The following is a 13,240-nucleotide window of genomic DNA, read 5'->3' as shown; positions in this document are numbered from 1 at the left end:
GGGTAGTGAGTCTGCTGTCTGTATTACGGTGTCCAGTTGTTTTTTTCGGGGTTGCTAGTATCCCCTGTCGTTTTTTGTGAGTTTTGGGGAGCACTTTATCAGTCTGAGGTTTAATGTCTCTAAGAATTTTGTTGATTTTTTTCTTTATTAGATAATCCTCTGTGGTTTTAAGTCGGGATTTCGTGATGATTTCTATGTCTGTAAATCCTTTTTCTGTGGTTAGTGGTATTAGTAGTTTATTTTTGGTGTCTATCTCTGTGGCTATTGTCTTGAGGTCGGAGTCATGTTTTTGAATTACCAGTTTAATGAGGTCTTTGGAACAGTTGTGTATGATGTTCCTCCAGTCACTCATAAACTGCTGGTCCTCTGTATGGTGTGCGGGTGCTTTTTTAATCCTAAGCCCTTTTGGGACAATGTTATTATCTATATACCAGCCTAGAATGCGTTTGTCCCACCATATTTTGGTTTCTTTCTGTATTAGTAATTCCAGTTGCCTGAACTGGGTAAAGAATTCAGCAGGGTGAATGGTCTCCTGTGCTGCATGTATATTGTTGATTTCTACAGTGGCCCTCTGTTCCCTATTTAGTCTGACATCTGTGATACCCATATGTGTCTGGATGTCACTGAAGGTGAGCTGCTACAATCGGGGGACAATAAATAGTATGTTACCAATAATTGATGGTGGCGCTCAAACCTGGATTTGCCGGCTGCTAAGTCGAGTGAGTCCCAACTCAGAGAATAATAAATAAAGCTTGGTGACCAGCGCTCAGGCACTAACATTCATATGATATAGTGTGCGTGTACTATATACGTAATATGATGGACAAGTCTATGAGCCAGTGTATAAATGAAAAGTTATTTATTAAAGCGGAGTAAAAAGACAAGAGAAATGACTGCAATGTTCTGCTCTGTGTAGCAGCAGCTGTTGATAGCCGGGGAAGGGCTAAAGGGCACAGCGTGCTGTTGACAAAGTCTCCTGTACGGGATAAGTGCAGTCAGGTGGGGGAGGGGGGGTGATGCTGGGTGGGGGCAAGTGGGGGGTCGGGGAAGCACAGTTCGGTGGTACTGGGTTTGGGCGGTGCCCAGATAGTCCCGGACTGGCAATGCAGGAGTTAGACAGCTGGATGCCCACAGCGGGGGGAGTACAGTTCTGGGTCAAGGAAGGTGTCAGGGTGTCGTCGAAGGCTGGCGTCCCAAGCACCTCCGGCGGTGCACCGTGCACGTACCTGATACCCGCTTGGTCTTCTCCCGTCTGGAGGGTCCTCGGCGATGTCCACGGCTTGGAGACTGTACCGGCGTCTGCTGTAGGGGAGGACGCCGGCTGTCAATAAATAACTTTTCATTTATACACTGGCTCATAGACTTGTCCATCATATTACGTATATAGTACACGCACACTATATCATATGAATGTCTGACCCTAGTACCCAGGTTGTCTAATTTGGAGACCCGAATGCTTTTTTGGGTGGCCGGGATGGGTATACCTTACTATCTGCCTGCTAGATTGAGACCGGGCAGTACAGATTGTGATAATGGAACCAGGGGTTGTTATTCAGAATTGATCGCTACTGTGTGTATTCACATGGAGATTTTCCAGCGACTGCAGAATGCGCGCAGAATTGCACACCGCAATAAAAATCTGCAACTTTTTTATTGGCAACCCGGCTGCAGTTTGATTGACAGGATGTTGCCGTTTTTGGGAGTGTCCGGAATAATAGGTGTTCCCTGGCGTGTGACGTCCGCTCCAGCTATCTGATTCACAGTGCTCCGCAATTACGCCCCAAAGCGATTAGGTCTAAATATGGATGGTTGGAGCAGTGGTGGCCCCAGAGGTTGACTGCAGTGCAGTACAAAATTCACAACAACTATCACTCCAAATGCTGCCAAAGACCGCCGGCCTGGTCTAACTGGCTGTGGTCTGGTCTAACTGGCTGTGGCTTCTGTTTGAATTGTGGACTGTTCTGCAGCCACCCCTCTGGAGCGGTCACTGTTTGGGGATATGGATTCAGGCCAGGTGCTCTAAGCTTCAAAAGTGATAAAGTGGAGAGTGATAAATAACCAATCAGCTCCTGTCTGACATTTTTCAAACACAGTCTGTGACATGACAGGTAGGAGCTGATTTGTTGGTTATTTATCACTAAACATGACATAAGTCAAAAGTAGAATCAGATAATGTATAAGAACCAAAATAACACCAAATTATGAGGGTACTATTCAATTTTTTGAGGGGTATGGAAATAGGGGAAGAAATAATGTGGGTATAGGGGGGTATTTTAGTGAAGTGAGTGTCTGTTAGTCTATATGCGGTTGGTAGGACATGTCTGTATACGTACAGCAAACTGCCATATTTTGGGGTTATTAAGTAAGATAGGAAGAATAAAGGGGGGTCTCCTTAAATTCTAGCCAGGTCATTTGAAATGTAGCATATTTCTCTGTAGCAAAAGTTATAATATCGTCCATATCCACAGAGTGCTCTATTTTCTTAAACCAATCTTTAATCGATGGCATGTTCGACCATCTCCACAAGGTCGGAATAATTGCCTTGGTTGCATTATTTAAGTGTCGGAGTATAGAATATTTGTATTTGTTGATAGGTGCATTTGTCATGTTCAAAAGCCAGAAACCTGGATCTTTGGGATTTTTAATCACTTTTAAAGCTTAGTACATCTGGCCCTCAGTCAGTAATGCTCTGCATTTATGACCCAGGGGTGTGAATGGCTGCACACTGCGTAAAACAGCAAAACTACTTCCTGCAGAAATATTAATATATATGGTAGAGACCGTCATAAAGAAGCATTAGTCTCCCGCTACATTCCGTTATTGCAATGCATCAATTAAAGCCACTCCTCTGGGTAAATAGGTTAGAGGAATTGTGCTTTTAATTGGGTTGTTTGTTTCTTGTGACTGTTTCCTTGTTACTGTAGAGACAACATTGCAAATGGTTCACCTGTATTTTTCAATCTTATGTTCATTTTGTATGTACCAGAACTAACAATGTTAATGATAATGTTATTACAAGACATTTTCTCTAAGCTACGCAAGTATAAAATATTCCTAGCGGAGGTCAGGCTATCTCACCCATCTGGATTTGTTTATTCCTTTATACACAAGTCTCTTTCCATCATCAATTGCTCTACCAATGGACACTACACCCATCTGAACTCCGTTCCAAGGGTTTGTATAGAAACACATTTTACTATGGAGAGAATGAAATATTTTATTTTTTGTTCAATAGCACCAGCCAGCCTATCTTATTTACATAGCTTGTTTCTAAGGCATTGCAATAAAATTACCACATCTGTATGATTCACATTTACTCCATTCCGAATTCTTTCACATATTTAAAATCAGGATAAGGGCCCAGTCTGCCCTGCTGAGATGCATCTTACCAAGCCCATATGACCACAAAGCACCCACATTCTGGTAAACCATGCTTTTGTTTGTGAGGTGTGAGAAATGGGACCGTTTCATCCATACCCTGATACTGGGATAGTTGCCGCTTAGGTGTTCTGTGTTCTCACCTTTATCTCCTGGTCATAGCTAAAACTTTCAATAAAACCACAGGATTACATGGTCTTCATGGAGTAAGAGTTTGGGGGTTCTTCCAGATACCCGGGTACTTCAAACACACTTGGACATTGAGGGGTAAATGTATGAAGCTGTGATAAGGGAGGAAAAGTGATAAAGTGCCTGGTACTTTGTAACCAGCCAATCAGATCCTAACTCTCTCCTTTTTTTAATCCATCCTGTAAGTTAACAGCCAGGAGCTGATTGGCCAGTGATAAAGTACTTCAAAAGTGATCAAATGGAGAGTGGTAAACAGATAGCCAATCAGCTCCTACCTGCCAGGTCACGGACTGTTTTTGAAAAATGTCAGGCCGGAGCTGATTGGCTGGTTGTATATCACTTTTGAAACTTAGTGCATCTGTCCTTATTATTACATCTCCCTATCACTGCTTCATACCATCTACCCCTGAGATCTCTATGATAACGACTTGAGGTGCGTACACTCTGGCTGATATATAGATGCACCATCAACCGGTGTACAAGCGATGTATAACTGAACGGCTTTGTTCACAGATATATTGTATCTACTCTGCAACACATCTGATGCCCAATATATCTAGCAATCTAGCACATCGCGCTGTGTGTATGGGCGATCTGCCAACTGCTCGTACAGCTGCAACGGGAGCTGTCGTGATTGACAACTCAGTGTTCGGGCACATGCATATGCAGCCGCCCACTTGCGATGTCTGCTCCGACGGATCGGGCAGTGTGTGTGAAGAATATGCTGCCTGATTCGTCTGCAGATACAGTATATCTAGTAATATGTACCCAGCTTTAGTGGCTGCAGTAAACATTGATAGCATAATAATCCAGATGTACAGTACTGCTAAAGATCAGATCCCTGGGTATAGGGGGACCCAGATTATTTCCCCACAACACCTTTAGCAATTACAGCATAAGCTTGTACATCCAAGCCTATGGTATGCAGATGTGCTACACATTAATGCATAGTTTAAATAAAAATAGCAAGTAAAAATCAGACCTACAGATTTATTTTCCTTAAATGCTGTATTCTGAACATAGACCAAACCTCCAATAATACATTTTTTTGCATCAATGTAAAATTTGCAAATGAATGAGGGTGTATATTTGTGCATTGTACTGACTTTTTTCAAGTGGCTATAGAAAGAATTGTGAAAAAGAATTGTGGGAGAATTCCATGGTTCAATCCCAAATACATTACAGTAATGATTGCAGCTGAATATATCATTACTTGTAAATGGAAAACAAAAAATCATCCACAATAGTTTTCAATTTGGCTAATACATTGGCAACAACTTTGATACAGATTATTTTCCCAAATAGTCCACATACTAAGCATTTGTTCCAATGATACACCAAGACATCTATCCCAGGAGAAGTCATGGTCAATCGCCTGAGGCCAGCAGATGACCGTTTGCTGAACTTCACTGTGCGTTGCGAATTGTTCCAGGTCAGGGCTGTAGAAACAATGGTAGTGCCATAACAACTCACACGTGCGTTGTCAAAGCAGTGCTCCAAACCCAAAACTGATTCTGTCACATGACGTTATCACTGTACACCTTGACAAGTGGGGAATGAGTTTCAGCTGCAGATGTGCCCTTTAGATGCAGAAAACTGATCATACTACGCACCTCAATATTACAATATTGGACCATGTTTCAGGCAGCCCCGCCATCTTACACCTGATGTTGGGACAGTATGACTGTTTAATTTTATTTTAAATTAAACTTAGTATTGTTGTCAAGACAAAGGGGTTTCTATATACTGTTTCTGCACTCAAAACTGTTGGTTAATGATTTTTCTCATCATGGCCTACTCACTTAAAATTTTTATAGTTGATATTTCTTCAGTACTTTACAGTGCTGAGTCAGATTATTAGCTTACTTTGGCAGTAAGTTAACTTTCCTCTGCCTTCATTTTCAGGTCATGCAGGACAAGATCATCTGTCTGCCAAAAAGAATATATCCAGTTCAAAACTCTTCCAACTATAATGCATCAAGCACTGTGGTCACTAATGTGCCGGTTCCAGCTCCCAAACCAACCTCTCCTCCTGGGACTGTAGAAATGAAAGGATTAAAGACAGACTTGGATCTTCAACAATACAGTTTCATCAACCAAATGTGCTATGAGCGTGCTCTTCATTGGTACGCAAAGTATTTTCCTTACCTGGTTCTCATTCACACTTTAATTTTCATGGTATGTAGTAACTTTTGGTTTAAATTTCCTGGATCAAGCTCAAAAATTGAGCATTTTATCTCTATATTGGGAAAGTGTTTTGAATCACCATGGACAACCCGAGCTTTGTCTGAAGTCTCTGGGGAGGAGCCAGAGGAAAAGGACAACCGTAAGAACAATCTAAGCAAGTCCATTGCCAGTCCTTCAACAGTGGAGAGCCCACTTGTGAAGACTCAATCGCTAAAGTCCATACCTGAAAAATTTGTGGTTGATAAGGCCACTGCTGGAGCACTGGATAAGAAGGAAGGAGAACAAGCCAAAGCCTTGTTTGAGAAAGTAAAAAAATTCCGTCTCCATGTTGAGGAGGGAGATCTGCTCTATGCCATGTACGTGCGCCAGACCATTCTGAAAGTTCTCAAGTTCCTCATTATTATCTGCTACAATAGTGCACTTGTTTCAAAAGTACAGTTTACCGTGGATTGCAATGTCGACATACAAGATATGACTGGATATAAAAACTTTTCCTGTAATCATACAATAGCGCACTTGTTTTCCAAGCTGTCCTTTTGTTACTTGTGCTTTGTTGGTGTCTATGGGTTTACTTGCCTGTATACACTGTACTGGCTGTTCTACCGATCCTTAAAGGAATATTCTTTTGAATATGTTCGACAGGAGACTGGTATTGATGACATCCCAGATGTTAAGAATGACTTTGCCTTCATGTTTCACATGATTGATCAGTATGACCCACTATATTCCAAAAGATTTGCTGTTTTTCTCTCGGAAGTCAGTGAAAACAGATTGAAGCAACTAAACTTAAATAACGAATGGACAGCTGATAAGTTGAGGCAAAGGCTACAAACGAATGCCTACAACCGATTGGAGATACAATTATTTATGCTCTCCGGCCTTCCAGACACTGTGTTTGAGATCACAGAGCTGCAGTCTTTGAAGTTGGAAATTATTAATAATGTCATGATACCAGCAACAATTGCTCAGCTTGATAACCTTCAAGAATTGTCCTTATATCAGTGTTCTGTAAAAATTCACACAGCAGCCTTGGCTTTTCTTAAAGAAAATCTAAAGATCTTGAGAGTGAAATTTGATGACGTTCGTGAACTTCCACCATGGATGTACAGCCTGAGGAACCTGGAGGAGCTGTACTTGATTGGCTCTTTAAGCCCTGAGGTATCCAAAAACATCACCCTTGAATCATTCCGGGAGCTCAAAAGTCTCAAAATACTATTCATCAAGAGTAATTTATCCAAAATTCCTCAAGGGGCTGTTGATGTTTCTGGCCACCTGCAGAAGTTGTGTATCCAAAATGATGGCACAAAACTGGTGATGCTGAACAATCTAAAGAAAATGGTCAACTTGACTGAGCTGGAGTTAATACACTGTGACTTAGAGCGCATACCTCATGCAATTTTCAGTCTTGCAGTTCTTCAAGAACTGGATCTGAAGGAAAATAGTCTCAAATCCATTGAAGAAATACTTAGTTTTCAACACCTCCGCAAACTCACCGTCTTAAAGCTGTGGTACAACAGCATTACTTATATTCCAGAACACATAAAAAAACTCACAAGCTTGGAAAGGCTTTACTTCAACCATAACAAGATAGAGGTGCTGCCTTCTCACTTGTTTTTATGCCACAAACTCAGATATTTAGACTTATCTTATAATGATATTAGGTTCATTCCCCCTGAGATCGGGGTCCTCCAAAGTTTACAGTATTTTTCAATTTCTTGCAACAAAGTGGAAAGTGTTCCAGATGAACTGTACTTCTGCAAGAAATTAAAAACTTTAAAAATTGGGAGAAATAACTTGTGCTCTCTTTCACCCAAAATTGGCAACTTAGTGTTCCTTTCTTATCTGGATATTAAGGGTAATCACTTTGAAACTTTACCGCCAGAACTTGGAGATTGTAAGGCCCTGAAAAAAAATGGACTTTCTGTAGAAGACACTTTGTTTGAAACACTTCCCTCTGATATTCGAGAACAAATGAAAACAGAATAAAACATGGATGTCTACTGTAATAGCCTTTGGGAAATAATGTCACAGCAGTGGGCTTTCTACATTATTACTTCACCCTAAACTTCCTAATGATGTTGTTTTGTGTGTTTTAATGTCCTCGTTCTGGGCATTATGGGTCAGATTCAGAGTTCTACGCAAGCCTAGTTTTTCGCAGTTGCATCTAAGACACACAGAGCATGTGCCACAATGGTCTTTAGAGAACTTTTTCGTAAAGTGGTTTACAGTCAGGGACCATTTGGTGAAGGCAATGGGAGAGTGGCAACAAAACGGGCATGTTTCAACCGTTTTGGGGGCATGTTACTGCTTGCAACTGCAATCTCTTACACAGTAGAAATGTCTCCGGGATATTACTTCCTGCAGCCGTTGGGCTGCTCAGATGGTCGAGGTTTACCTGATGTATGTCTCATGGTTGTGCCTTTATAGACAAGCGATGGATCACCGATTATAGGCATCTCTATAAAATTGCTGGCAGCTGTGGCATTAGCATATCTCTATAAAGCAGCTGTGGATACATTTGCGTACATCTCTGAATCCGGCACGTATTGGTTGCTATTCTTCAGCACTGTATCAGACGGATTCAGTTTATTGACTATAAAACAAAATGGTATTTTTACAACAATCTTTTGCAGGGCAATCTATGTTTTTGGGATCTTAGACATTCATTTGGGTTTTCAAATGCTCAGGTACTGTCTGTAGTTCTGAGAAACAATTCTATTTTAATATAAAAAAATATACTGTACAATTACTTGTGTTTTTATTGTGTTACTGTTACAGGGACCAAAGGTGCAGAAGTATTTAGCCAGGTAAAGTGATAAAGCGGAAGTCTGTCCTAATTGTCCTTTTTCTAACAAAGCTGATTGGCTTCCACATTACCACTTTACCAGGCTTAATACATCTGACCCAAGATATCTTATGTGCATTACTCATATGTGTTTTCTATAACTGAAGGAACTTTAATGACTAGAGCTTTAGGAATGTTCATTCGTGCCTTATTTTGCCTTTACTGAAGCACTATATGGGTGTTTTGGACTGTTGATATTAGGCCCGCCCACACTATCAAAATGGTTTGGACTATGTATAAGCATTGCCTCTCCCCTGTACTAATGATACATGGTTCTTAAAGTTGGTTCTTTGTCTTAGATTTTTATCTTGGCCAGTGTTCATGTTAGTAATATAATATAGAGTGTATATGTTTCTGGTAACATTACACTTCTCTTTTTAAGATGAGTTATCTGGACGTTTGTATGATATAATAAGAGATGGCGGGTTGCACTGAACAAGTAAAACAAACAAAAGGGCAGATTTAACAAGTGATATTCTTGTTCTAATGTTAAATGATGTTCCAGCCAATCCGCTCCAAACAGTAATGTCTTTGAAAAAATTTAATTTAGGAGGCGATTGGCTGGAGCACAAAGAATCATTCATAGCAAGTGATAATAAGATTATTACTTGTTCTTAAATCTGCCATGTAAATTATCTATTTCTCATTAAATTAGTTTTTAACATTTTAATAATGAAGTTTCTTGGAAACACTGAAAACTGCTGTAATATGTAACTCAAAATAAAAAAGGCCAGAACTTGCAATATAGGGTGAAAAGGGATGGCTAAATGCACCTGCTCCTGTCATCTAGAAGTGGTCTACTATCTTTAGGCATCTAACTAGACAGGTTTGATTAAGCATGGTCAATCTAGACATCGTAGATCTGTCGGATACCATCTAACTCTCCCTGCACATGTTACATCTGCCCCACTGCAGTGCAGCATGGTTTTATCCACATGCACACGGTTACTTGCTCTTTTTTTTTTTTACTTACCGTAACTCACAAATCAAAATCAAGCTTGAAAAGGAATATAATTTACGATAAAAATATAATTTGCATATATATTGTATTTCTGCCCATATGCAGACACTTGAACTTATGTTAAAGAACCTTTTATTTTATGTGCAATATAGACTTTCACAATTGGGAATAAGTCTACAAAATCCAATCCTCTCTGGCTCCTCCACAGAAACTCTTCCATCTCACATAAGCTAAAGAGAAACCATTGGCTTAAACATGCTGACAAAAGAATCCTCTAAAGCTGGGTACACACCTAAAGATATGTATACAATCTGGCTGTTTGGCACGCAAATCTGGTACGCAAGCAAGTTACAATCAGTAATCTGCTACCAAACACTGGAAAACAGGCCAATTGCTTAAATCCATTTGATTAAACCAATTGATATGAACTATCATTTTGATCTGTTTTCTGGCATTTGGAACATATGGTTGTTTATTTGCTCCCATACATTACCAGATATTTGTTCCACCAGTCAGATCAGAGCTATTTACACTTATTTGTAGCCTTCTGTTACAAGTTCAAAAGTATAGTAGAACATGTTGCGGGTATATTTTGCTAATTTGGGGACATTATTTCATATTAACTGATTGTGCCACTAGGTGCAAAATATAACAACACTTTACTTGTACCACTTTCAGACGGAAGCTTGGCTTCTACCAGAGAACTTAACTAGATTTTTATAGGCCCCATGACAAAGTTTTGCAGCCCAAGGCTGCTGTTCTGTATATGATGATTTCCCAAATATATAGAGTTATATGTAATATTAATATTTGCAGTATAATATCTGTAGGCAGCTGGAATCATTTTTTGCTGATTGATGATAGATAGATAGATAGATGGCGTTTGAGCTATGAATAACAGAATATTCTGGGTGTTCTAGGTCAGCACCAGCTGAAGGTTCTCTATGTTCTATAGTCTTTTCTGGTTTGTCATGACAGGAATGGAAGTTACAGCTGTAGTCTTTATTATGCCAAAGAAAATAATCAAATCCATTGCTTCACATCTATTTGGAGCATGGAGACCTGCTCCAGGCAATGGGAGCTGGGCATGAAAGCGTTAAAAGCTTTATGTACTGAGAAATCTATTCCTGTATTGAGAATCCTGTATGCTGTTCAGTGTAACCCTATTCCAGTGTTTCTCAAATCTGTTCCTCATGGAACCCGAACAATGTATGTTTTTCAGATCATCTAGTTGGAACATAGGTGTTAATTGAATTACACAGATATACTATTATCCGCCATCACTGATTGCAGGTACCATATATATTCGAGTATAAGCCTACTTTTTCAGAACATTTTTTTATGCTGAAAAAGCCCCCCTCGGCTTATACTTGAGTGAGGGTCTTACTTGAGTCAATGAGTTTTCCCAGTTTTTTTGTTGTAAAATTAGGTGCCTCGGCTTATATTCGGGTCGACTTATACTCGAGTATATACGGTAATTGGCTATCTAATTAGCCCCATTCTGTGACTTATTGGGGTTTTGATTCACCTGCCTTAGGCCTGTGTGTTTTTGCAGTGAAACGAGTCTCTTACTGGGCGGTCCAATCAGATAACCCGATAAGAAAAAACTGTGAAAACAGTTAATGTCATTTTCCACTCCTGATGTTTTACCGGGGGTAATTTGACATACCCGAAGTCTACTGGTAGTACTAATTATTCCTAGGGATACCATGAAAACGTGCAGGTTTAAATATTTTATATATTTTTTTTAACACAGCCGAGAGGAACAATGGCAAAGTGGCATCAAATATTTGGCTAATTCAAGTTAACCCTCCATATAATATACATCCCCTAACGCAACAAACTATCTGTGTCCCTGTAATTAGTTGCCATGGCCGCATTATATAAATAACTACATGTGGGGTTAAATTCCAGTTATTGTGAAAGTACAGTATCTACTTTAAACAAAAAACAAAGAAGGGCCATGGCAACCAATCAGCTGCTCTTTATAATTGTATATTATGCAAATGATAAATGGTAATTCAGTGCTGATTGGTTGCCATGGGCTCACTTCTCTGGCTCACTTCTCCCTTATCACTGCTTCATACATCTACCCCACACTGACAAGTCTTAAGCTGTGTACACATGGTTCGATTTTTTTTTCCCTGTTTTCGATTCGATTTTGCTTATAGAAGCAAAATCAAATCCACATAGAATGGTTTTTAGGACACTTTCGATTTGCATTCGATTCGATGCGCGCTCCCGTTTTTCTCAAAATCGAATAGAAAAATCTACTGTGCAGGCAAGGAAATATCGAATTCGATCCAGTAAATCGAATGAGTACATTGTGCCTACATTGTGAAATCGAATCGAATGCAAAAGTACAGATCTAATGCCAAATCGAATGGGATGATCTAATGCCAGATCTAATAGAAAATCGAATCTAACATCAAATCTAAGCGTGTGTACAGGGCTTCTCACTAATGGGAATCCCTCACTCAGTATTCATAATTATGGCTTCCAAGACATTTGGTTGGCCTGATATGATAATTTCTCAAGAACTTGGTATCCATTATCTTTGTGATAATACAATGGTGAGATACAAGAATGTTGTTAAGTAATGTTTAATGTGCCCATCTCTATAGAGTAAACAGTATTTTTAAGCAAATTTATTTATGGTGCAGTTTTACTTTTTAAGTGTAATTTTTTGGTTATTTTATAACGGTTTATAGCCAGCGGTGCCTGTAACTCATGTGATAACATACATTGTATCTGAATGTTCTTCATGTTACAAGCAAACTGTGGTATGTAAATGCAGACAAGTCACTCAATAAACATATATGACTGTAGACTTTTAATACTGTATGTGTAAGATTATTTTGCAATTGCTGCACTTTAACCCTTTCAGTACCAACATCTCTGTGAGAGATGCTCAAAATATTTGCTAAAAATGCCAGTAGCTCACATTTGTTATATAAATACAAATAAATAATGTTGTATAAAAAAGTTTATATTTCCTATATAAGGCAAACATTACAGGTCATTATGATGAATACATATGTTTTATTGGCAAATTTCACACCTGTATTGACATTCACTTGGCACTTAAAGGGATAAATAATAATCCAGTGGATGTGATCAATGTTTTAAAGGTTTGCAATAAAGTGTTCTACATGGGGGAAATTTATCAAAGCTTGGAGAGAGATAAGCTGGGAACGCATCTGATGGGTGGGTGTGTTCCACCAATATGTCTGTGAAGGACGTTGTCTACAGACATATTTCATTGGCCCATATTACAGCCGATTGCCAATATAAGCTACAGATTTTTACAGATAGCGCTCCTGCGGCACTGATCTTAGTGTAATAGCTCTCAAAGTGAAGTTCCCCTTTTGCACTTTTGTTGTTGGAGCATGAGCATAACATTCTGTCAGTGCTGTCTTTCCCATTGGGCTTAATGTGCACTTGCCCAAGGATCCTAGTGGCCCACCCCAATGGGGAAGATGGCACTGCCCCGTGGAGCTGCTGCGGCATCGGCCAGCGGGGTCCAGGCAGCAGTGGCTGGAAGCTTGTAGCAATGCGCTATTTGCTGGATGGCAAGCTGATTTTGAGAAGACTGGACGGATGCTGATTGGCTAAATTCTCTAAGTGTGCTGCTCCCCCCCCCCCCCCCCCCCCCCCGGCTGTGGCCAAAGGGTTCTGGG

At 39.9% G+C, this 13,240-nt stretch overlaps 1 protein-coding gene across 1 annotated transcript in view; it reads left to right on the top strand.

Annotated features, from left to right (window-relative positions):
* Nucleotides 1-12,397, top strand: part of LRRC8C (leucine rich repeat containing 8 VRAC subunit C) — a 60,293-nt gene extending 47,896 nt beyond the window's left edge. Inside the window, exon 3 of the mRNA XM_083157135.1 lies at nt 5,473-12,397. Within this exon, the coding sequence (XP_083013261.1) occupies nt 5,473-7,740 (2,268 nt within the window). The 3' untranslated portion in view covers nt 7,741-12,397. The remainder of the gene's footprint in view (nt 1-5,472) is intronic.
* Nucleotides 12,398-13,240: the final 843 nt, after the last annotated feature.

This window comes from Crinia signifera, chromosome 8, assembly GCF_055691185.1.
Source record: "Crinia signifera chromosome 8, ASM5569118v1, whole genome shotgun sequence".
Taxonomy (NCBI): domain Eukaryota; kingdom Metazoa; phylum Chordata; class Amphibia; order Anura; family Myobatrachidae; genus Crinia; species Crinia signifera.
This window is presented reverse-complemented; position numbering and strand designations above follow the sequence as displayed.